Source organism: Neodiprion lecontei, chromosome 5, assembly GCF_021901455.1.
Source record: "Neodiprion lecontei isolate iyNeoLeco1 chromosome 5, iyNeoLeco1.1, whole genome shotgun sequence".
NCBI classification, from domain to species: Eukaryota; Metazoa; Arthropoda; class Insecta; order Hymenoptera; family Diprionidae; genus Neodiprion; species Neodiprion lecontei.
Genome location: NC_060264.1, coordinates 8,348,836 through 8,375,927, shown reverse-complemented (window position 1 = coordinate 8,375,927; position 27,092 = coordinate 8,348,836). Strand labels below are relative to the sequence as shown.

The following is a 27,092-nucleotide window of genomic DNA, read 5'->3' as shown; positions in this document are numbered from 1 at the left end:
TTCACTGGAACTGACAATGAGTAAACCAAATGTATATGAAATTCATAACAAAGTGAAAGTCGTTTTTGCAACATCCAAATAAATTTCAACAACCTTGAGTTATGAAATTTCCCCATGATTCAGCAGGTCTTTTACCATCCAACGTCGAATTCCTCGAAAATGATTCGACCACTCCAGAATTTCTATTAAATGACGATTAATCGTAGTTTGATTTCCTGTATGCAGGAAGAGCTTCTGACTACCTCAGACAAATCATGCTTGAAATACCTGAGGAAAAAAATGCGTGCTCTATCGCGATATCCTGCAAAGCACAAGAGTCTCGCTGCAGGTGATGAAATTTGCATTAAAAGTTTTTATCTCCGGTGTGATCAAGAATGAAAAAAAAAAATTTATTCAGCTCACATTCCTGTAGTGAGATTTCATTTATTTGCACCGAGAATTGGTAGAAAATTACAGCAAAATTAGTATCGTTACAATAAATAATACAAATATTGTTACGATGGAAAAGAATTTTGGTACGAGTATCTACCTAGTCTGGTTATAACAATCAGAACTACATTTATAGGTGATTCTAACATTAATCTTACAATACAGTAACTTGCAAATGTAAATTATCGGAAAAATTATGAAAAATTTTGTACACAATTTTTAGAATTCTTTTCTTCCTTACAGAATTTTGGTAACTATTCAAAAAATCTTGCAAATCTACGGAATGTTTAAGAAGCTAAAAAAAAAAAAAAAAAGTACAGAAAAAAAATTACCCCGTTATGGGACAAGTGTAAAAATGATCTGAATAAAGATTTTAACAAATGCTGTTTTTTTAGATGGAATTGAATAATCGTAGAAAATTCGTGATATTAGATAAAAAATTTGAAAAAATTCAGGAGTGCATTTATGAGACGGGGAAAATCGTATAAAAAATTGTGACGAGAGTGAACAATAGTGAGGGAAAATCATTGGTAGATTTGACACGGAATGCCCCACATATTCGATTACATAATATTTATAATTCGATATATATGATATTTTTTATTCACCCAGTACCTATTGCAGAGATCGTGAGCATAATCATTATCGATGCGCGCAAGTATCAGTGAGATACGACGAGCGAGTCGAGTGAGAGTGAGAGCGGCGAAGGAGAGAGAGAGAGAAGGAGATGGGAGAGCGAGGGTGGGAGAGTCGACGCTCTTCTGTCAGCGGTGCGCGCGCAGCTGAGTTCAGTCGAACGTCAGCTTCGTAAGAGGCAACATCGGGCGATCCGATCCGCGCGTCAGAGTCTCGCGTCGTAAAATACGCGCACCTGTCTTTACTTAATTGGAAGCCACAATTACTCGAAGAATCGGGGGGCTGAGTTGGTTGAAAATAGGGCAGAAAAATTACACGAAACAAAACGATATGATGAGATAAATAAGACAGGAATGTTTTAATTACGATACGACAATCTTGGGGAATACATTTTACAGATAGATAGAAAAAAAAAGTATCTAGGATCTGTTCGAATAAGAATTGTCAACAATCGTGGGATAAAACGATCGTTGGTTGTAACTGTTGTTCAAATTTAATTTTTTGAATTACGTACCTAGAGGACAGTACATTTTGTATATGTAAATACGCGGTTAAAAGATTCAACGTAATTCGTCGTACAATTTATACTTTGAAAGAAATTCAATCAGTGAGTAAGAATCGGTAGAAGCAAGAGACAAAAAAAGGGGACCAAACATGGACCGCGATTCTATGCAGATTCTGACGAAGATGGTCATCGATTTTCTCTGCCTTTTCGTCGGTGAGTTCCAAATTTGGTAATAAATTGTCTACCTTTTTTGTTTTGTTGTTTTTTTTTTTTTTTTTTTCTCACCACCTAACAAATGCATGTGCGACTAATGTTAATTAACGCGGATGATCTGTAAAGTTAACCGATCGCGAAACTCGGTCATAAGATAAACGAATTAGGTATAGTCGATGATTTTTTACTATATGGTTGATTCGTTGATTGATTGATAAAATTGATTATGAATTAAGGAATTGAAGAAAAAAAAAACGGCATAAGGAGAAAGAGAGAAAGAGATTTAGACGCGAAAAGTGACCGTGATCAGCCAGCAGCTGTCAGCTTGACAGCACACCGCGCTCTTCCGGTCATTTAGTTTTTATAGTACAGGCGTATATCTATAGCCTACTTCGCGAACTAGGCGACATACATATCCTAATAACACTGCAGAATCTAAGTAGCGTAGCGTAGTGGTTTTTTTATTCATTCCGTGCGCATACGTATAAAACTGAAAGAAAGCTCATATCTAATTGAAGAGACACTTGACTCTCGTCCTTGTATAAACGATTAAATTTTTTTTTGCAATGCGCAGGCGCGAAAAAAAGAATGCTTTTTATAAATTCAAATACAGAGAAAACTAGGATTAATCAATACGAATTAATTTAAGACGAATAAAAACAAATTCTAATCAAATTTAAACAATACAATCTTAATCATATCTCACGACAAACTTAGTTTCCGGCAATTTAATCTCCTCTATTCCGTAAATAGAATATTTATACTGAATAAAGTTTATAAATTGGAGTAAAGTAAGGAATGAAATTTCGGAATAATAGTTTATAACAAGCGCGAATGCTGGCTGAAATTGTAATGCTATTTTTTTTTTTTTCATCGTTTTTGCACGACTGCCGGATATCGAGTCGTGAATAAACAGTGGGAAAAATATTTACCAAACCGTCAATCTCCGTCGTAATTCTTTGATTCTACGGAATATATACTTTAATTTTATTAGGTTTGAAAAAACTTTATTAATTTGAAGCTCAATTAGATTCAATTGTGTATGAATTCTATGAATCTGTGTAGTGAGTTATTTTATCAAACTGAAGAAGTGTTTTTATAGTGATTTGATGAAATGAAAGAAATTGTTGAGAAAAAAAAAAAAAACTAAACTAAATTATGGATATATGTATGATGGCAAATTTAACGAAACTATTTTATAAAATCGATAAAACTCTTATCGATTGGAAGAAATTATTTAACAATCCGTCAAATTGATGTAACAATTTTCGTCGACAAAAATAAAGTTTCTGCGAATCAATTAAAATTCAATTTTTCCGTAAAATCATGCAATGAAATCACGCCAAACGAATGTTTCTCCTTCTGATTATCAATTAACATCGTTACACGCAATTACAATAAGAAGAAAAATTTGATGGGATTTAATTACGCGATATATTATTCATTGACTTTTGTATAGGCAGGATTGGGGCTTGATTAAAACTAACTTTCCATTTCGAACGGGTTAAGAAGCCAAACATTAATTTGAAAACGAATAACTACCGTATTCACAAACCTCACGTGTCTGTAACTTATGTGTACGTTGAGTAAAATCGCAGGCCTAAGATTTAATCATTGATTGGTAAAACAAAATATCAATAAAAAAAAAAAAAAAAAAAAAAAGGAAACAAGAAAAAACGAATAATAATAACTACAATAAATAAAACAAAATCGTGACTTTCTTCTTTCGGGAATTCTGAGTTTTGATAAATTGCAGTAATGCAGGTGACTAAGGACGAGTTTATGCATCGATAAAACGACAAGGTTGATAAGAAACTCAACATAGACGAGTGAAGAGATTATGATAAATATCGATTGTGACACCGATTGGCATGAATCATTTGATGGTTCAGCGAAGGGATATCCTACCTGCATAATCCTGGAATTATCTCGTGCGCTTCTTAATGATCTTTGAGAAACTGAACTATACATAGTGCATGGTCAATTCGATGAAAGTTTTTTATTTATTTTTTTTTTTTACAACTAGCTGCTCGACTATGCAGATCACGATCTTGAGTTCGATCAATTATCATTTAATATCTGTTGATCAATAATGACATTGTCAAATTTCGGCGTAGTTGTGTCGAAAGAAAAAGCGATCGAAAAATCGATTGGTTATACTGAGTTTTTGATATTTTTTCAAAATGACTTGTCACGGAGAGTAATTTGTATAAGGATTGAGAGAAGGACACGGTAAATAAAAGAGAATTGGATTTGTAATTGAAAGAAAAAATTTCTTAACGAACGAATACTAGGGTGGTCCAAAAAAAATCGACTTTTTTTTTTCTTTTTACAACGTCACACGTTTGATAGTCGTAGGAAAAAGAAATAGAACGCCTGTTACGACTTGAGCCTTTGATGTATAAATATTTAGTGGTTTCTGAACGCCAGTTTTCATTTTTCATTTAATTAACACGCGAAATTAATTTTACTTATTTCTAACCGATGCATGTTTTTGTAGGGAATTTAATGCTCTACAAAAAAGGTCTCTTATAATTTTTTGATAACTGAACTGTTTCAAAAGTTATTCAAGGTTAACGTTAAAATTATGTAAGAATTCGATTTTGTTCGATATTAACAGCCAGATTTATCACGAAACACTGACTTTTTTTAATTTTTTTTTTTTTGTCTAACATAACAACCGCTATAAAATCATGTCATTCGCTTAATATTCAAGTTAAGCAAATTTATTTTGTAACTATTACAAGTAATAATATGTAATATATGTAATTTAACTTTAAAGGCACCTTTTCTTGGGGAAAAAAATGAATTTACTTTGGTTGAAAATCAATTGAATGACATGATTTTATAGCGACTGAAATGCTTTGTATAAAAAAAAAAAAATTAAAAAAAAAACCACAATATTTTACGATAAGTATATTATTTTCGCGCGAAATTTCGCAAAAGGTGAATTTTCACATGATTTCGACTCTAATCTTGAATAACTTTTGAAAGAGTTTAGTTATCGAAAAATTATCATAGACCTTTTTTGTAGAGCATTAAATTCCCTGCAAAAATATGTATCGCAAATTTTCGTACATCGCCTCGTTACTGAGCTACAAAATTCCAAAATAACTAAAATACTTTTTTCACGTTAATTGAATTGTAAACTGAAAAATTGCGTCCAGTAACCACTAAATATTAATATCAAGGTCTTATTTCTTCATCCTACAACTATTAAACATCTGACATTGGAAAAAAATAGTCCATTTTTTTCAACCAGTCTATTATGTACATAATGATGCATAAAACTGAATGTTTCATCTTCTTCTTCTTCAAAAAAAAATAAATAAATAAATAAATAAAAACAATCGGTACTAATCGTGACGTGTGAAATTTTAATATTGAATTTCACATCTGCATGCGAAAATTTCCGTGACAAGTATACCTGATACATTACTTCACAGACACGTTTAGATTTAGCACAAGGTGTAAGATTTTCACGAGCGCAAAATATTTATAGCTAAGCATACGTTTTGTTATACGTTCAATGCAAATCGTGAGAGAGAGAGAGACAAGGATTCGGTTGATTTGGCAACTGAGAGGATGTAATACTGGATGACACACGTGAATAAACTCTACACGTCATGCCGTTTACGTAGCTCATTGTAAATATTTTCTTCTTTGCAATCTGAGCTCACGTTTGCCGTAGCATAAACTGCTAATACTTGTACAGATAAAAATTCTATTTCAACGCCCGATAGAGATACCTTGGAAAATTGAGACTCATTGTGTGTGTTTAATAATTACATACGCGTTAGGTTGATTCATTTCTCAACTTTGGAAAAAAAAGAAATAAAAAATTTCTTTCAAGTTGTTATTCGATAAATTTATGACAGTTACTGAAAAAAAAAATAAATAAATTGTCGCAAGATCTGGAGGAGGTAGGAAATTATTTAGCGGTCGCTACCGATTATTGTAATATTGTTTATTTATTTTTATGAGTAAACCTTACGGACTTTATTATATCATCGTGTCATAAAAATGAGTACTGAAAACGAAATATGGAAATCCAGGTGACGCGTAATACTTTTCTTTCGGTAACGAGAACAGTTGTCAAAAATTTCACCGAGACGATTTAATCTTTCGGTTAAAAGACGAGAACAGCCAACCGCGGAATTGTTTGACGCAGTTTGCCGTTGATTGGTGAACAATTAATCGGACCAACATACAGAAAAAAAAAAAAACGAATGCATATGCACAAGTCTGTAAGGTGTATACGTAAAAATAAATAAAATATATTACGATAAATGGCAGCGACCTCTAAATATTTTCCTACTTCCTCCAGTTTTCACATTTTTTTTTTCTTTTCTTTTCTTTTCTTTTGTTCGGTATTTGTCACAAATTTTTCTAACAGCATCTTAAAAAGTTGAAAAAAAAAAAAAAAAAAAAAAAGTTAAAAAATGAATCATTCTAATATACATACACGTGCTCGCATCCTGTATAGAATCGATTAATTTCCTTGTTCGAAACTGATCGGTCAGGTTTTGTCTTCTCATTTCTGAATTGAAATTAATTTTATCATAATCAGCTAAATCGCAAGGATCAGACATTTGCACAATTGTAATAATGGGCATGTATTTAGCAAATAAATTCTTGTGGTAAGCCAGTTCATTCGCACTAAATACTGGTTTATTTTTTTATTTACTTTTTTTTTCTTCTTTCCCTTTTACATACCCGACGACGCAATAATCGTATCTGGTTACGTACGGTTCTCTCCCCTTATTTCCACTTTATTTCCCATCTCTTCTCTTCCCCCTCCCTTTCCCTTCGCTCTCAGATTGTAATAAATGGGTGAATAGATTTTGCGGATACCACACACTTGCGTGATGTGATCGAAGGGAGAATTATGCCTCGTTTTATAATAATAATAATAATAATAATAATAATAATAATAATAATAACAACAACAACAACAACAACAACAATAATAATAATAACTGACGGATGATGGCCTAGTTGGGAATAAACTATACAAGCATGCAAAGCAGGACACACTAAGCAAGCTAGTCGTGCGTAAAACTGATTGTCTTGTCCTGATTTTGTAACAAAATAAGACAACAATAGCTCTCTAATTTATTATTAATTCTCTTTATTTGTTCCATGAAAATAGATTTAATTCTATCATCAAGTTTTACTGTAAATTATCAGAAGCTTGAAGAGAAATTGGCATTAATTCTGTGCGCGATAAGCTTTGTAAGTTTTTTTTTTTTCTTCAAATATCCTTTATTTGTCCTATGCAAATCGACGAGATCAGTGATTGTTTTTAAATTCAAGTTTCGCTAGAAAAATTCTGAAAACTTTGTTAAAGGAAATTGGGCCGAATTTCAAAATCGCGAAAATATTACAGTGCTTCTCGTTTTTCTGACAATGAGACACCGTTAGATGCAATGAACATTGCGATGACCAGAGGAAAACGAAACGCACTGTTATTTACTTACGACAAGTTTGAGACGTTTGTCTTGTTTCTATTATCACACTCGCCTCAGATATTTATTCTATAACCTAAATGAACTGTTTGTTTGTCGATGATACTAAACGTTTAATTAGCTAGGAAGAAGAAAATACGCGTGATTTTAAACAAATCAAAAAGTCTAGCCTGAATGGCCTGTCAAAAATTTTTTAAATATAAATTTTTTCCAGGATGCGTTTCAACTGCAATCGAACAAAATCATTTTTTTCATGCAGATTCACTGAACTATTACATGTCTGCATAATATCTTTATTGTAACTTGAGACCATTCAACTTTTTCAAATTTCATTTAATTCTGCCCGGTCTCAGTTGTTTAACCAATCAACATTCGTCATTTTTACGTAAATATGTATCAGATCATTGAATATGTTTTTGTAGGAGAAAAATTCATGCCTATCCAGAGTGGATTAGTTTTAGAGCTCTGTCATCGAATTAATTTAACATTTTTCATCAAACTCACAAAAACTCTAGTTTACGTATTTGCTTTTTACATACCGGGGACAATCTCTTGAGACTTGAAAATTAACCGCGCATGCGCGAGTTTTATCAGCTGTTCGTGCAGGCTGGCCAACCCGAGTTTCAGCTGTCAAACTGTTTCTGCTGGCGACGTAGTTGATACGAATTTTCGAGGTTAGAATATCAAATAATTGAGAAGGTGACTCGGAAAGGTTTGGGAAACATTTGTTATCGGGTCGGAAAGTTGATTCTTCAAAGAACGGTCGGAATTTAATGCTAATGCTCTTTGAAAATTCAAACGTAGACATTTTGCGTACGTTGGCTCGCCTGCATCGCAGACAAGAATATCGCTGCGGGAAGATTTCGCCGACCAATGAGATTGAATTATTTGGCGCATGCGCGGTTGATTTTCAAGTTTCAAGAGATTGTCCCGGTACGTATCGCACGCTGTTACATCGTACAAAAATCTGGAAAAAAAAAGTCGAGGTACCGTCCCCGAATTTTTTGATACTTCTGTGAAACATTTAATCTGAACAAATGTAATAAATTTGTGTACAAGCCTGATAAGCGAAGAGAAAAGAAGAGAAAAGAAAAGAAAATCACTTATTCCAAAGCAGATAAGATGCAAGCCGAGCGATAAGGTGGATACAGTCAATATTCAATTGCCTGTATTGAAATTTTCTGTTGTTAGATGAATCGTCTTTTGTTTTGTCTTTTGGTTTAGTCATAATTGAGATTAGGAAATAACGACCACTTTAACTATTATAATGATTGATTTCATTGTGTAACTCCGGCATATTCTCTACCGATGGCAGTAACAATTAGCGAGCCGCGTCATATCGGCGGCTGACTTACGAACGCGATCCGTGGTCACAGGGCAACAAAACTTGGAACTTGCGGGGAAGTACGAAGTGCGAAACGGGGGGTCGACGTACGCGGAAGGTGAAAAGAAGAAGAATAAAATTAGAAGAAAACGGAGAAAGATGTACAGCGAACAACATAATGCGAAGATTAACAAAGTAGATGCGTAAAAAATAAAACAAAGCGACGATTGTGCCACATTATACGTATATTCATCGATATTGTACAATATTGTATCATTAAGAGGATGCCACAGTCCGTCTTTACCGACCGAGTGAAATATCGCGTGTTTTCACTAACGCAAAATAAAAAAAAAAACAAAAAGGTATAAATTTCCTGGCGTTATTCTCGCACGAAGCACCAAAAATTTTTCGAATGTTTCTTTTCTAACGAAAGCCGCTATCGGCATTAAATTTTTTGCGATTGTCAACATAAGTGATAAATTTCACTCGGTCGGTAAAGAGTTACCGTAACGTCCTCTTAATAAAACAGCTGGGAGAAGCAGCAGATAAGACGTGAATGGCAACAAAATCGCCCCATAATCTGAACGTAACGTGTAAACTAGAGTAAGATTCTCACCAGCAACTTCACTATTTCGGCTAGACAAGGCGGCGCTCTGTGCTTACTCGATGTTCCCCTCTTGTTTCTTGTTCGTATAATTCTTATTCTCCTTTGCTCCTCCCCTGTTATTGTAATAACGCTCCATCTTGGATCTTGGATCTGTATAAACCCCGTGTCAGACAAAGTTGGCTATTGTTGTACCTACTTGTAGTCATCGCCCTATTATGCAAGTATGGAGAAAGAATTTCATGCACGTGGCCTTTTCGTTGCACGGTGATAACGAACAAGCAATGTTGCATCGCGTTTCTATGAATAATAATAATAGTAATTATTATAATAACAATAATAATTTATCACGTCCATGGCAATGTTGGACAAATACTGTGAATAGCAATTGAAGTACAGAAATTCTTTAAACTAAATATAGTATTAAATTAAGCAAAGTAAGTAAGAAAAAAAAAATTTTAAACACCGGAATTATGAAAGATTCTGTCAATTTGTTCGACTTCGCTTTACTCGGTATATGGCTCATTTTATTCAGGAGACTATTTTCTAGCAATTTAATGTAATGAGTATTTTTTTTTCTTTTTTTTCATCGTCTTTGCGTCGTTAAATATTCGATTTTACAACGTTTCAGTCTCGGTTTCAGTGATTGTTGAATATTGCAGTATTCCGAACGAAATGAAACGTCGTGGAGTAAAATCAAACGAATCTACCATAGATTTTTTTATTTTTTTTTTTTATAAATTCGAAGCTATTTGTATTTGTTTTCGATTTTTATAACCAGTTTAAAAAAAAAATTACACGCGTATTGTTTCTGAATTTTTACCATTTTGTCACCCTCCTTGAAAATCTTGAATTCTAAAAAATAATTCCGTTTATAATCGGTGAAAATAACTCAAGTCCACTATCTTTTATTGACCTAAATTACGCGATAAGAGCGATTCCGATACATCGTTTTTAGATACCGAGCTATCTTCTCTTCATTTTTTAAAATCTGAACACTAATTACTATTAACTCTATGCACTAGACGCGATATATTCTGTCTTGAATAACGAGTTTCTTTTATTTTTTTAAACTTTATTTAGACTTTCGTCCTACTTTATTCCCACTTAACGAAGAGTATAAGATATGCAGCTAATCCAAATCGGGTGCATAGTAGCAGCAGCAGAAGCTTGTAATTTGTTCAAAGATTACCGTTACAAATAAGAAAAAGCCTCTTTCCTGTGGGGACATTTATCGGGTCTGTCGAAAGTTTCCGGTTACAATTCTTTCACGCATTGTAACCTGCACGCGAGGCGCTTTTTTTCTAAATCGTATTCTCGATTCGTATAACAAATAAGCCGCTGCTCTTAAAAATGCGTTTACACGATCCGTAGCGTAGTCGAGTCGAGAACCGGATGTTGAAATGCTGCAGGTGAATACAAAGGAGAAAAAACGACGCGTTGAATGGGAAATTTAAACACTACTACAAAACGTGTTACTGTTGTTCCGGAATTTACTCGGACGCTAATTAAATCGTTCGATAATTAATTTCTCCGAGTCTTAAACATGTTTATATCGACAGTGAATTACTAAAGTTCCCTTTTTTCTTTTCTAAATTCATTGGTCGAGCGTTAAGTATTAAAGTGAAATATAAATAACCCGAGAAATCAAATGGTTCATTAAATATCGTACGTATTAAAAAATTTGGTAATTTCTGTGCACAAAATTGTCGATCGTTTTATTTCTTTTTTACTTTCTTGTAAAAATGTGATGTACAAAATTTATTTAAATCCTGGATACAAAATTTCGGGAACAACGAAAGAGAATTGTTTACAAAATTCACTTGATTTGTGTATCTCAAAAATTTAATCGTATTCGAATAAATAATTTTCCTCCATCACTCGCGCGCGAGTTTTTCAGATATTTACCTGACTTTTCCCTCGTTATGAAATTCGAAAAATATTTCTCCGTATAGACGGTCCGAAGGAGTTATCAAAAACGCCGTCCAGACCGTAAGAGCTTTGAAAAAATGGGATGTTTTGGATCGGCCGAACTGTGAATTCGTTTTAAGAAAGTGGAAGACGACGTTGCAGATTGCTAACCATACCATAATTTTTTTCTCAGTTTATATTACAGTCTCTTTCGTGTTTACCGCTTGCTATTAATGCTGAGTGCCCCGTAAAAGTGTCAAACCGTTACCACGATTCCGTCTCGACTCGACTCTCTCTCACTCTCGCCACAGTTTTAGGGCTCTGGTATTACACAACTAGTCTCAAGTGTCTAATTATATGGGGAATTCCATGCGAACCCTACAAACATTTGACCCTCACCATTTTTGATTATCTTCAAAACAAAAAAAAAATTTTCTTCTATTACAACAAATTCTGAAACAGTACTCTGATTTTTTTTGTTCAACTGGTTAATTATTTCCAAATACTGAGAGTAATTTTGATAAGGACATTGTTTTTTTTTTCAAACATTTCAAGGCCGGACTCATGATGGGCCGATTTGTTTTTTTTCCTTTTTTATTTTTATTTTTATTTATAACGCAATTTTATGGATCAACCGGAGCATTGTTTAAACGGTCTGAAAATTCCGAGAAAATTTCTAAAACCTTTTATTTTTCACCTAGAACATTTCTAGACAGGTTTCATTTTGAAGTTGATGAATAAATTCGAATGTGCCAGACATCAATGGCTCAATTATTATTATCTTATCTGGAAGCAGAATTGTAACAACGGTACGAATCCTAACAATATCACCGTTCTTCACCCGTCTTCACACGGTGTATTCTATGCGGGTGGGCGGCACGCCGTTTGATCTTATAACATCGCGTTAAACAGTCGTGTATACATGTATACATTGTACGTGTATACATATATATATATATATTCATCACACTTCAAATAAACGTACATACGTATACAGATCATCGAGTTGATTGAAGTTTTTTTTTTTTCAATCCGTGTAGAAATTCAGGTGAAAATATCAGTGTGAAACGGTAAATTACATATTTAAACTAAAAAAAGAATAGAAAAACTGATACTTTAATGTTTAGAAGTTCTTATATAGTATCACAGTAACGTTGTTATGATAATTTCCATATCTCACTGTTGTACTTTCAATGTTTCGTTAATTCAACTTCACCAAATCCAACGTATTCATAACTCTAGGGTTAAATGACTCACTGAATTGATGCCTCAGCAGCATTGTGAGTTAATGAGAATTAACTGAATTATTGAAGATTAACTGAAATAATGAGAATTAAGTGAGAAATAACTGAATTGTGAAAGATTAAGTCGAGTTGATTTGAATTAGTTTCAACTCGTGCCAGAATTGTCTTTTTACAGAGACAACAGAAATCAAATTGAAATAAAAAAAAAAAAAAAACAAAACAAATTAATTTCAATTAGCAGGAAACACAAAAGAACGAATTGAAATTTTTTGATACTCGCTTGAACTTGAATGAAATTGACGAATTAAATTGAATTAAAAAAATTTGTGTGAGTTAGAAAAAAATCAGGTTCTATTACACGAATGAATTTAAATTAATTCGACTAAAAAAATTATCGCGTCATTCAAATCTCGAAGTTATTTCTCCCATTCTTATTTATCCCTAATCTGTGGGAATTGCCTTGAAAGAGAGTTTTTACCGTGACGATCGTTCAATTTCGCCGTGATAATAATCTGGGATATTTAGACTTGCCCACTTGAAAATTTCAGGCCTAAAACCCCGACTGGCTGTTTATACATATACATATAAGTTGAAGTGTGGCTCTCGGCTTGTTGACTTATACGTTATAAGGGTGCGTATGGAACCCTCGCCCCTCGAGAATGGGCCATATATTCGTTTCTCTAGTTTCGAAAGCCGGTATTTTATGACGTTCTATACACAGAGGTTACGGACCCTGCAGCACAGTTAGATAAGGGACAAATATTGGTCGTGCGGAGTACCAATTATACCTGAGTTATATACTCGAAGCTATTCTTCCACGATCGATCAGGCCTCTGCCGCACACCGTTCGGTCTTAAAAGCAGCTTGAAATTTATATCCATCGACTACTTGATCGATATGGGCTTTCGGCTACTTATCTAATAACGAGTGTCCCGTAAGTTAACCGACGTTATCGAAAGAACGTACTCGGTATTGAAACGGTATAATAATCGGTATAAATATCGTTAGGGTTAATTAGTTCTCGATTGATCCAATCTCTATAATCGGCTAAATTTATTTTCTATTATTTAATATATATATATATATATATTGGTCTTCTGTAGCTCTCGTCGAGTTGAATTAAAATTTGTTCGACGACTTTAGATATTATACTGAGAAAAAGTCGAATGATGGAATAAGGTTTAAGCTGTTTATCACCCCCGCCGCAAGAAAATCTCAATTGTATTGATTATATACAGACGATATTAGTTAGACGATGTCAGTTAGACGATGTCAGTTAGACGATGTCAGTTAGACGATGCTAGTTAGACGATGTCAGTTAGACGATGTCAGTTAGACGATGCTAGTTAGACGATGTCAGTTAGACGATGTCAGTTAGACGATGCTAGTTAGACGACGTTAGTTAGACGATATCAAATATCGGTTTAATGAATAATTCTCTTTCGTACTTTGTTCTTTCGAAGGGATATTTCTCGATTACAGCTATAATATTCTCGTATCTGCTCTCTTCCTAACTTCGTGAAAATTGCAGTACACGGCGAGGATCTCAAGTTACGTCTCGAGGTGTGAAAATTTGGAAAGAAAAAAAAAGGGGGGGGGAGGGGGACAATATTCTTCCTATACGCGTGGACGGGAGATATGTAAGCAATGATGCAGAAACGTGGTCATGACGTCACTAGCAGTCGCATGGTTACAGTACAGTTATGTGTTCCCATAAAATAATAAATTCAATCGCAAATGACGTAACAGGCCTGACGTGGCGGATTTGTGGCGTTCGATTCTGACGCCTGCCGGCTGACTTAGATCATCCCTGACCTCTCAGCAGCTGCTCTTTAAATTCTCATCCGTGCCCGGAGTGTTTGCATTATACATTATATATATATATATATATATATATATACACAGCTATAATATATACAGCTATGTATATATACACACATGTACGATGTGTTAAATATATATATATATACATATAATATACGTATGCGTGTTTAATTAAATACGCGGATACCGGAGTCACGCTGTCTGAAGTCACGGAGCTCTCCTCCATCTCTCTTTCTCTCTCTCTCTCTCTCTCTCTCTCTCTCTATATATATCTCTCTCTCTCTTTTAGTCTCGCTGCAGCAAATTTTAGCACCTACGCTATGTGTACATATATATATATATATATAATAGTAGTCTGAGCAGCGAGTCCGTATTTGAAACATGACTAATAGACTCAACGAGACAAAATAAGTTTCGTAACAAAGAGTAAAAAAAAAAAAACCAAGAGAAGGTTATTATCATCTTTGATACGGGGAAAATCGCACGTGAATTTCTTAGAATTAGTATCGATGATTTTTCTCGTTATTCTTGCTTTGATTCTGAGAACGGTGTTTTTTTTTCGTTCCTTTTTTTTTCCCTTCATCTTCCTTACTTTTCTGTCGCGGTTATTTATATTCTAAACAAACTGAGAGACGAATTATTGATTATCAAATATTATACACACACTGATGCTGTCAACACCGTCTGCGCTGTTGCGGATTATACATTAAAGAAACAATAACAAATAGTTTTTCTATCTTGGGGTCAAACGTTTATGGATTTAGGATTATACGTCAGGCTTTAGTATTATCGCAGCAGAAATATGTCGAACGTATAATTAGTCGAGGCTAGAGCTAGACGATATAACGTCGAAATCTCGGAATACGTGGATCCCCAAAAGTAATTGAATGAAACTAGTTGGGATCACTTTGCAATACAATTACAAGTAAATTTTACCACCTGAGAATACCTGCTTTTTTCAGAATCGAAAATATTTGAGGAATAAAAAGGAACAATGAATAAAAATCAGGTTTTCTCAAGTGGTAAACTCTGATTCTAACTCGATTTCGAAGGGATTTCAAAAAATTTCATCGAAATCCATGCATGATCCGCGGTAGTCTGAGGTGAATATCCAGGGCGGCTGTATTAATTAAATAAAAAATTACGAAATGATCGTTACATTTAAAACGTGCTTTAGAATTTAATTTGATAAATTTTATCGCGAACGAAACAAAAAAAAAATAAGATTATAAACAGTACCTATTAAATATTTTACACAGATTACATTATTGTTACACGCTATTTATAATACCAAAATCGTATCTATCGTCGAATTACGTGTCATCAAAATCAGGGAACTTTTTTTTTCTTTTTGATATACGGTTCCCACTGTGGACACTCTATTGCTAGGGTGTTATTTTACAAGGAATACTGCGTAAAAAAATGTCGAAAAAATTATTGAATACGGAAAAATATATCTATTTCATATTCCAATAGGTTTTGGATCGAAATCTTTCGGTGATTCTTTGAAACAAAATTTTAAATTTAAACAGTTATGGAAGATGGAAATTTCCGCTTAGCCCTAAAGTGTACACAGTGAGGACGTAGGGTTAAAATTTACTCAAATATTTTAACAAACTGTTGTACGACAATGTTATTCTTGAGACATGTATTCACTTCTTCGGACTATATATACGAGTATATATATATATATATATATAAAGCATGGCCTGTACTGGACCAATGCAAATATACGATTTCGACCGACCAACTACGTGCTAAAATAAAAACGAAAATTTCGTTAGAGCTAGTAATATGGTTAATAAATCATCGAGCTATCCGAAGCGTAGTAAAAATATTTAAGAAGTAAAAAAAAAAAAAAAAAACTGTAGGGGGGCAGGTAAACGGCTCTTTGCACCGTGGTGCATGTATATATTATGCCTGTTTACAATGTAAAAAAAATTATATTTCAAGATTGAAGAGCTGGTTTTTTTTTTTGATTCCAGTTAAAACAGATGTGAATTAAAAATATTTGGGATATAGCTGCATTTTCGTCGTTTATAGTAGTTTTCGACCTGCAGGAACTGAAATCTGAAGTCATTTTTGAGCTGCATAGCCGGCGTTTTGAGAAAACAGAAAAATTTGACGTTTTTTTTTTTTTTTTACATTTTCCCGAAAAATAGTTGTCGATAGATCAAAAATGACTTGAACATCGCGTAGAGCGGAAAATTCTTCGTCGAATCATGTCCTCATATGTGAGAAACGGAATCTTATTAACAAATTAAAACAATAAATTATTTTACAACAATTCCCCAAATGGCGTCGATAAGTATAATTTCTTTTTTCTTAATTTGTTAATCCGACTTCGTTCCCGACTTCATTTCTGAGTTCCTGAGGGTCAAAAACCCCTATACACAAAAACGCGGCCATATCCCGAACATCTTTAATTCATATCTGTTTCGAATGAACTATTTTTTTTTTCACGCGAGAATGAGAGCATCAATGTGTGAGAGTGTGTGCGCGATAATACAACGCTGTACGTGCAAAGAGAAAGAAGTCTGTAAGAGGAGAAGAGAAAATTGAGTATAAGCTAAATAAAAGAAACCTCAATTCCAGCTAGTTGGACGCCTCCAACCCTTCTCTGATTATCATCGACTCCCACCACCGCGACTGACTCTTATAATGCTCATAAATCCTGTAGAACGCGAGATGTTTATTTAATTTTCTAACCACTCAACGGCTGCGGTACTTAACAGGCTGCACTGCACGCCGCACGCGACCTGGTAATGCATTGCCTGTAACGAAAGTGGCGTAACCAGAACGTGTACACGTATAATAATAAACGTTCAATGACGATGAACGGCCATTCTGATTACCGTAATCGAATGGTGACTTCTTTCCATCGTCTATCGATGACTAATTTCAACTGTTGATATCCAGATTTGTTTGTATCGTTGAGTTACGAGCTTCCAGATCTGGTCAGCAACGGTTCAAACTCCTCTTTCACCAAAGTCCTGAGACCATTGAACGTCTTCGGTGCAGGTTGACCTCAAATAGATGTGGATCCTACGTGGGTATTTTCACAAGGGCGCGCCTTGGCACCAATCGACTTCTTTGTGCGTCTAAACACTTTTGAATGAACGAGTTAAGCTCTTGTGAATTGAAGCACTCTCAAGAAGGACTCTGTAACCAATCTTGACACTCCACAATTTTTAGACTGCAGTTAATCTCTTCGGGAACTGTTGAAAAATGCATTTCAATTTTCGAAACGTTTTCATCGCCGGGATGTGCGTACGTGAGAAAACGACGACGATGACAATTATCAAGATCGAGGGTTCTGTTGATTGCTACTTCCAGCAGTTCAGACTTGTACGCTTTTGAAATGCATCATCACCTAGCGTTCGAATGATCTGTGACAGGCGGCATGGTAGTGAAATTCGCAGACTAAGTTATGAAAATTTCTCCAACATTATCCCCAGCATTATCTGGTATACAATGGAATCGTTCTGGAGACAAACATGTTTACTGACGTCAATTGAGAAACTCTGGTTTTACCCCACTTTTTCCTGGTTTGTACCCAGTTGCTTCTTCTTGATATTCAGGTTTTCCCCTGATTCTGTGAAAACCTTTACACTTTGACAATCCAATTTCTGGTAACCAATGACCACATATTATACAGATCATATCCTTTTTGTCGGGATAGAAATTATGAAGCAGCTCAATATCACCGCTCTTACTTCACCAGCATCTCTAAAATGTCGTAACGAATCCATGTACGGAACAAAATTCCTTCAACAGTAAACATTTTGTAACGCCGTTAACCTGCGGACTCCAGGCGAGAAAATGAATTCACAGCTAATCGCGTTACATGCACATCGTTGATCTTCACGGTCTTCCCGGCGATTAACAAACCGCAGATAGTGTGTATAAATTGAATTAACTCCTCCTCCAATTAGCTATGCACAGTTGGTTAATAACGCGGATGTGATGCCTCCTCACCGCGGTTGAAACAGCGAAGACGTCTTTCCGTGATATCAAGTCACCACTCATTTCTCATCGTTTTTTTTCTACGCTCAACTCGTCTGCTACATACATACCTGCATGCTTTTCGACTCAATTCACGGCTTGTTCACGCCTATTCAAGCCACGTTCTCTTTACCGATTTAAAACAGTGCTCCTGCACTCCGATAGCCGGTGAATACATAAGATACCTATACATGGGCACAAAGTGGGCGGTTAAAAGTGCGGTGCGTGAGGACAATCCGTATTTGAATACCGTACTCCACGCGGTTGTAAGTAATCCACGCTCGCACGATGAGAAAGAGTAAAATTTCCGTCATCGGCATACTAACCTGATCCCTAATGTCATAGATCATTCCGTCTAGCTTCTATTCCTTTTCCACTTCATCGTGATGGGATGGAGATTGAGTAAATTAACATTCGTCGGAACAACGAAACGACGATATTCCTGAGGAATTAGGAAGATGGTTTCGTCTTGTGGACAGAGATTGGATCTTACGGAAGAGTGACGTCGTGATAACAATGGTTTCTTCTCCTTCTCTTTTTCTCTGTCTCTCTTCTTTCCTTCTCTTCTTTGTTCTTTCTATTCGTTGAAATAGTGCTTTTTTTCCTCGTCTTCAAGTGCCCGAAGCCCATGTAAAAACTGCTGCACGACTAATGGACGATGTCCGACTTGTTCCGCGGGATCTGTACTTCGACGACATGAGTTCTTTGCATAGTTCAGGGTATTTTAGAGATAAAAAGAAAAGGCGATGAGGACTTGACCGGCAGAAACTTGTATTAGTAGAAGTATAACGGTTTATAATTCCATTGAGGTACCGCGGAAGCAGCGCTAAGTTAGCAGAGCCCAATTCCTTTACGTCTTATTCCACGCGTCTTATTCATATTCAAAATACTCAAGTTCTCACAGCCACTTGTCAGGCAGGGCCGGTATCGTAACCCTTCAAACTTCTTCTCTCTGTTCTCTACTTCCGAGTGTCGTGTGTCGTTGTTGGATTAGCATAAGAATGATAATCTAAAAGCTTCTGTATGTTAATTTAAAACTGCGTGTCAGGCGTAAGCCGGCTCTGAGAGCCAGAGGGAACAAGGCGATACGTAATTTCTTGTTGTACGATCGAAGAATTGGGTTTGTCGGCTTGGCATTATGCCATTCTGTACAGCTTTTCATTCAGCTTCTCCAAATGGCGCCCCCGGATGACACGCGATGTGCGTTTACCCGATTCTCACCTTTTCTTTCAATTTACCACTCTCTTTTATAGTATCATCACCATGCGATTCCATAGCTACTCGAGACACAAGATCGTGGCGATATTACAGTCTCTCTTTGTATGAGACCAGAAGGTGAATTCGTCTCTTCTCTAACGACGACTATCAAGTGGCTTGAAGAATTGTTCCTCTTCTTTCATACGAATTCCTTTTCAAAACATCGAAACTCTGACAGTATAACAGAAGTGAAAAGCTACGCACCGACAGTGAACAGTCCATGTTGTGTCGGCGGTTATCGTTAATCGTTCGTATCAAATGATTTTCCCCATCCGAACCGAGTCACTCGGAGTATCTAAATCGCGGTGCACCATGCACCAAGACGATAATGAAGTGAAATACCATTTGGTCTACACAGAGACCGATATGTTTATTATTTATACATACTTTTTTCATCTACTTCGTACATTCCTTCTTGTGGATATAATTCGATCGATTGTAGCTACGATACTTCAATTGCAGCGTATTATTGCATGCCGTGGACACTGAACGATCTGTGCAGCGTTTAACGTCCGTATAAATAGCTACAAGTTTATCGTAACTAACGATCGTTCTTACTTACGGTTTGAAAAGATTTTCGGGCTGCCACAGCCGTGACGATGCAGACGCAAAAAAAGGCCCCGAGAGAAAAAGATGGTCGTATTATATAGCGCGCAGGAAACGTTACAGCGTTAGAAGAACTTGCTGGATGTTGCAGATCATGGTTAAAAAAAATTTACGGTCATATTATACGTGCACCGCGGTATTTAAGAGTGAAAAATGACAAAAGAAGGAGTAAAAACTTCAGGAGAAAAAAGAATTGTAAGAAGAAGAGAATTCCACGGATCCGCAACTTCCGGCGCGAAACACGATTTAGGCAGACCATTTCGAACGAACGTACTGGCTATATTTAAATTAGCCCGGTATGCAGTGGTTTAAACGGGACGGTGAAAGTTGTAAGCCCGAAAGAATCCACTCAAAGCCTTGCGGATCTCGACTGCCTCGGAGCACTTTATCAGACGCATCTTCGATTTGTTCATCGGATATGAAAAATTGGCGATAAGTAAGATTCTTCAAAGGTTTGGGAAAGGGTTTACAAGAGTGACACGCATACACGATTTCCTGCTTCTACGATGCGCACTTACATTGTCGGAGGATGTATTGTGGGGAGTATAAAGACACCCTGTATGCCGCAGCTGAACGATAGGCCGCAGTTGTATGTGGCGGGAACCATGGCCGCGATAAAGTGTAATGAAGTACATTGACAAGAACTGCAGCTTACCCAAGTTTTTTTGTACATAAAACTTTGGTCTTATTTTTCACTAGATACGCATACGTGCACGGATAGGTCATAGATCCCGATTCCATTTTCTCCTTCCTACTTTTTCCACGTTACACTTTTCTGTCGAGTAAGATGACGTCTATGATATATGTATACCACTACACCTATACAGCTTCTTTGAGTACCTTTTACGTATCGGCAAAAAGTGAAGAGTTCACTGCGGCAACGGAGAGAATGTCAAATCTTTGGATTTGGTAACACTTACGGGATTTGAAAAGTGATGTCAGGTTTTGAAACACTCGATAACTTGTTATACTGTAACGAAAAATACGTATAAACATATGGGATACGCATCTCCGGAAACTTCCGTGAATTGTACGGTTTTTTTTTTTCTTCATTGAGTCCATGATTGAACTATTTATGTAACGTCAAACCGGAAACGAGAGCAAATGTGGTGGGTAAGAGGAAAACCCAGAGGCACATTGAATAATTTGCTGACGCGTGTGTAGTCAGTTGTGTAGTTTCATCTCTTTATGGTTTAGCTAAGCCGCTGCCGCGGAGATTATTGCGCTAGTTACTGGAACCCGATCAAAAATAACTTTTGTCGTAGAGAAACGGTTTCCTGCAGTTCATTTCCGATGGGGCCAAGCGCCGAACGCTGGCTACCCAAACACCGTAAAGTCCTGACTGTCGTATTTAGACTGACGTGTTTAACAGTGTAGCAACTGAGAATTTAAACTGCTCTGCAATCGTTCTCATGTATCCAGAGTCATTAATGAACATGAAACAATTGCAGGGAGCTTATTACCGGATCAAGAGGATTAATCTGGATCATTTAACTAATTAGCACGATGGAAGACACGCTTGGATCGTTAAATATAAGGGACATATTTTTTCTGCTTTCAGTGGCAATGTGCGTCCTGATGTTTTATCTTTATGGCAAACCGTTCGAGCGGGGATTCTTCTGCAGCGACGAGTCGTTAAAGTATCCCTTCGGCGAGTCTACTGTCACCAGTACGATGCTCTACTTAGTCGGACTCTTCCTTCCGATATGTGTGGTAAGTCATTTTGCATTTCTCCATTTTGACGATAATCATTTTCTCATGATGTAACGAGAAGAAAAAAGAGAAAGTTACCGCTGATAATGCTCCACGTCTTTGTGGCGACTCAAAGAACCTCACCGACCACATCAGACTACATCATTCTAAAGCGTTCGAAAGAGAAAACCAAGTAAGGTGATTAATCGACACGAACATTAAAGAGCATCCGACAAGCTCAAACACGGAGACTTTTTTCGTGTACACGAGGAAGTAAAAGCCCAAGTGAAGAGGCAGAAAAAAGCCCAGGGATCGATAAGATCGTCCGTGACCGTGTCCGTGGAGACAGACTGTCTACGAGCAATCATTCATCCTCTGGGTGCTATTTTTGTACCTCGAACACGCGAGAGGAGATGGGAAGAGAAGACTGCACAGGCGCGGCATCTGCATTCGTCACTGTTTCTTTCTTTTTCAAGATACAGCTGATGTTGGCCGTAACCTCCCGACGCGACGTGTGAAACGGTTACAACCTCTCAAGGGTTTCACACTTTTCATCCGCATCATGGTTTTCCTGCTCGTTTCACAATGACGGTTTATAATGGCTGAGAATTACGACTTGTTTCGGTACCACAACCGGACGTCCTGGACTAGTCTGAAGACACTGCGACGCACAAGTGTAGCAGAAAGTTACCCGATATCTCGGTTACAATCTCGGAATTTCACCCCCTGTATCAGATGACCGTACGGTGGAACCGCGCCGTCACCATGGACCGTTATTTTAAGGATACCAGGAAATCCACATCAGATCTTGATCGGTCTGATCTCTCTTCCCCGCTTTGTATTCCAGCTGAAGAAAGTTTGAAAATTTTTCACAATAATTTGCTGATACTCCTTATGACATAAACTCTCTATCCTGAACGGAAAGCAAATTTATGTTAACGATATTTAAATACAAATCACATGAGTCAACGCTGACTTTCCACCGGTTAACCTTGCAAGCGGTATCCGTGTAATTAGAAACCACATAGCGAGCATTCGGTGATTCCAATTGAGATAGGGCAAATTTCATGAGTGAAACACGAATGATGAAACAAATATTTGAATACGATAACAAGAAGGACGAACCTTATCAAGATTTAAGTGGTAGAAAATTGGAAAAAAATACTGCTGCACAACAATACCCGATGAATCATTTTGAGGAAACAAATATGAATATCAAACGATGAAGTTTTGACTTCCAAGGTCTTCGTTGAAATTGAATTATTTTTGTTTTCCAGAAGCCATGTCACCTAATTATCATCCTGAATTGCTTTCGCCGAGAGAACTTTGTAGCCTGACTAATAGAATGGAATATCTAGTGAAAGAAAGGCTGTCGCTAGTCCATCTATACGTTAATTAAAAGAGATAGAGAGAGAGAGAGAGAGAGAGAGAGAGAGAGAGAGAGAGAGAGAGAGAGAGAGAGAGGAAATTGGTAGGTATGTCTGAGGTGATACAGTGCCACAAGTTTGGTTTCGGATGGTTACTAGACGGAAGACGGGGTGTTACGAGTTATGAATAGATACCTTGGCAAATGGTGTAGCACATATATTCCAGTGTATCTGTCATTTCTCATACGATATTTCTTTTTCCATCTTCCGCTCTCTCTGCTCCCTTCAATTTACTGGATTTATGTACCCTCATCGTTGCATGTATCTCGGGCATAGGATAGGTGCCTGTTTGTATCTGCCCGGCTTCATTCACACTCGCGTCTATAACTTCACCATCGGTATTACTATGTATGAACTTTTGGAGCGTGGGTAATCAGAGATCAAGACTAAGGCTACTCTTAAATTTTCCGTTGATTAAAGGAGAGGGAGGAAGAGAAAGGGCGCAAAGGGAAGAGACAAGCCGCATGTTCTGGGAACTTGAACTTTAAGAGGCACCTTCAGTTGAGGCATCGATATCGGTATAATACATGTACTACGTACGAGCATGAACATGTATGCATCTTTACAGTTGGTTGAGAGCGTGCATTCACGCGTGTGCATCATGGCTTAAAAGATACCGCCCACAAACCGGCTTTCTTATGTATATAAATAAGTATAAAAAAGCAGAGAGAATATCTAGTCGGTTTCTTTGTTTCTTTTTTTTTTCATATCTGTCCTTTTTTTCCTGTGTGAATCGAAAGATAGAGAGACGAGATCTTCGTTGTATACGTCGGCGTGTCGTGCTTTGGTACACAACGTGTGCCGCACTGCTCAAGTCTCACTATGATGTGCATCGGATTTAATTGGACTTCTTGGACTTGATTGACCGGTTAGATTTGCAAATTTGATGGAAATTCAATTTCCCCCAAATCGCTGCAGATGGGGAAAAAATCTGTACACGTGAAAATCCTTCCAAATTTTACATTCCAAAGCGTCGTCTGGCTGTGAAAACCTACAGGTAACGCAGGTGTGCACCTCGTAATTGAAAATGAACGTGAAGAAACGATGCCACCTGGTCACTAATAGTTGACCGAAGTAATTATATACATGCCATTCTAAAAGGACGGTAGGAGATCTATGCCCACATATAAAGCGGTCCATTTATCCTACGTTTTCTTGGCGTGATTTATGTGTGTGATTGGGTGCGGCCCCATTATACAGGTCATTTTCTCTCTCTTTCCATCGTTTTTTCTTTATTGCCTCGGCTACCTGGATCAGCATTTCGTGGCTCATAATAGGGAGTTTCCTTATTCTCATACATACACGGAAAACCCGGGAGAAGAAGGACAGGATTGAAGGAGAGCTTGAGTCTCTTAAGAGAGTGTTGCCCGTTCACGTGCACCTGTCCTTTTAGTCACGGGAGTTTACCATGGTTCGAAAATCCCATCCAACCGTCTAGTCCGAGCTCCTCGGCGCATAAAGCTAGTGGAGAATTTAGATTCAATCCCTGTAAGCCCTAGATAGATAATCCTCCCGAGAGGTATTGAGTTTCGACAATTTACCGAAAGTGTTATACGGAGAGAGTGCTCCAACTAAAGTTGAGTTGCCTACTTCGCACCGTTCTTATATACTCGGAGACTCTCCACCTTTCAAGAAAAGAGACAGAAAGAGAGAAAGAGAGAGAGAGAAAGAGATTGGCCGCAGGTACACGATCCTACTGAATCCCCAACCAAATTCCAGGTACCAAAGCGTGAATCGAGATAATCTAATTGTGTCGCTGCACTGCTCTGTGAAAAGGGTCCGCCAAGGACCAAGACAAGATTAGAAGACGTATTGGAATGGGTTTAGGAACATTGTAGATTGGCCAGATCAGACTGTTGTCCCGATACCCTGTCTCACCGATTCTTGATGTCGGCGGTCGTGGAGGAATGGAAACAATGGATGGGGAAGAAACGAAGCTAACCAGACCATCCGCAAAACACAAAAGAGTCCGTAACGGAACACGAACGTCTCGAAGGTTAAGCCCATTAAAAAATCTTGTTCTTCGAAACCGACGAGCCTACTCTATCAATCAATTGAAACTGACTGTGGATTCAAGGGACTTGAAATTAATTATTTTCAAGATACTTCGCGTGCTTTGTGAATTAACATTACTGGTATACAGTTTTAAATATTATTACTTACACATCGTTTTAGGAGATAATGAAGCTGAAGCTAGAAGCCAGAGTTATAAGCCAAACGTATTGAACTTTTTGGAAATAGAAAAACGCAGTTCAGTTATATCACCAGAATTCTATAAAAGTGTTGAGAGCTCAAGGTATTTCACAAAATTTTGATTTCCGGATTTCATTGCCGCATTCGGATGAACATTAGAACGTTTGGCTGCTCATTCTGGCTGCTAGCTTCAGCCTCGTACGGAGATGTAGCGCTGATGAGACCGAGTCGGACAAATCAAATAACCGAGTCTTGAGAGAATACGGTTGTAAATCAAAACGATGGGCTTCCCCGTGAAAATTTGAACATACCCAAGTGGGTGTTTAATGGCTGATTGAGAGGGCTAGAATATGCACGAAGATCGTTACGAGATTAAGTATCTAGGCGGCATGTGTGTCATCTCACTGACACCTTTCGGTGGTAATTCAGTTCGTAACCCACGGGCTCTTTAAATATATCTTCAAGTCCCAACACTGTCGAAAGAAGGGTCCGTAGTTCGAATTCATGAAGCATTGAGGAAATACAGAGAACGCGCTTCTTTTTTCTCGTCAATTTCATTAAGCCTCAGTACAGCTTAGTCAGAAAATTGACGAGCAGCAGCGGAATCAACAACTACCGCATTTGTATCTTTCAGAAAAAGGGTTCAAATGTACCCGCACAAGTGCGATCTATTTTCACCACGGTATTTAGGATCAACACTAATAATCGTCAAAGTCTGCTCCAATGATATTCTTCCCTCGAGATATTTGTCTCTTCGTTCTTATTTTACAAATCTACCTAAAACTGCAGTGAAAACAGCGCGGAGGAATAAGAAAAGCTTAGGACAAAATAGAGTCGGGCACGCAGGCAATGAGGAAGGATTATCTTAAAACCTTTATAGTATTATACCTGATTATTATCATCAGCGGGATTTGGCAGGATACGAGAGGAAATCTTACATCTCGTTATTATTTTCTCTTTCTTGCTTTGTAATCCGCGAGTGATCGATGAGGTGATGAAAATCTCTCCGCGGCTAATCACCGCGTGGTATTAATAGCTTGAACAAATATCTAATCTCCCCTTAGATTACGACTGTATTATAATTAAGACACCTCGCTTAAAGAACAGGTTAAAATCAGCCGGTCGGCAGCTTAACCGATCCGTCCAACGAGTTGTACAAAATTGGATATACGAAGTCTGAAAAGCTGCACGTGGCCTACAAGTGAGAGACACGTGACCGAATGCACAGTTTACAACTGCCACGTTCGGGTCAGTTTGAACCATGGTTTGAAAACGTGCCATGTCAGAAGACCTTTGAAGTATCTTGTATACCATTGCAACAAGTTTCTCCGAAGCAAAGCACACTTCCCTGTCAAGAGCGCGGCGGATGAAAAATATCGATTTGCAAAGCGATTAGATAAACACGTGTACGGAAGTGAATACTTGGTATTTAAGACTGTACATAACAATTCTGAAAACAAAAACAAACTTGAAGGTGCTTTATAAATGACATTCTATTTGGATCCAACAGGTGTTTTATACAATGTTAAACGTACAAAACATCATCATCCATTATAATTGAAGATGCATTACCGCGAAAAATAAAGTGCCACGCGATTAATGAATTTTCGTTTCTCATTTTTTGTTGCCCAGATGATATGCTGCGAATACTTGGACGCAAAGAAGAAACGGGGACAATCCACGAGGGTTTTTTTTGGATACACGATACCGCCTTGGGTTTGGAAGGCTTACTATCACGTAAGCATTGTTTATTT

General features: G+C 37.0%; 2 protein-coding genes across 8 annotated transcripts in view; one reads left to right on the top strand and one right to left on the bottom strand.

The window, feature by feature from the left end:
• Window positions 1–27,092, bottom strand: part of LOC107222122 (E3 ubiquitin-protein ligase COP1-like) — a 62,516-nt gene that overhangs the window by 25,383 nt on the left and 10,041 nt on the right. The window contains exon 2 of one of the 4 annotated variants that reach the window (XM_046740730.1): window positions 9,192–9,392. The exons of 2 other annotated variants lie outside the window; for them this stretch is intronic. The gene's annotated coding sequence lies outside the window, so the exon portion shown is untranslated. The remainder of the gene's footprint in view (window positions 1–9,191; window positions 9,393–27,092) is intronic. One more of the 4 variants, XM_046740731.1, reaches the window with a different exon arrangement.
• The window catches only part of LOC107222117 (putative phosphatidate phosphatase), a 41,070-nt gene continuing 15,197 nt past the window's right edge, over window positions 1,220–27,092 (top strand). For all 4 annotated transcript variants that reach the window (XM_046740746.1, XM_015661344.2, XM_046740748.1 and 1 more), the window contains exons 1-3: window positions 1,220–1,783; window positions 21,588–21,739; window positions 26,971–27,075. In XM_046740746.1, coding sequence (XP_046596702.1) covers window positions 1,720–1,783; window positions 21,588–21,739; window positions 26,971–27,075 — 321 coding nt within the window. In that variant the 5' untranslated portion in view covers window positions 1,220–1,719. The remainder of the gene's footprint in view (window positions 1,784–21,587; window positions 21,740–26,970; window positions 27,076–27,092) is intronic.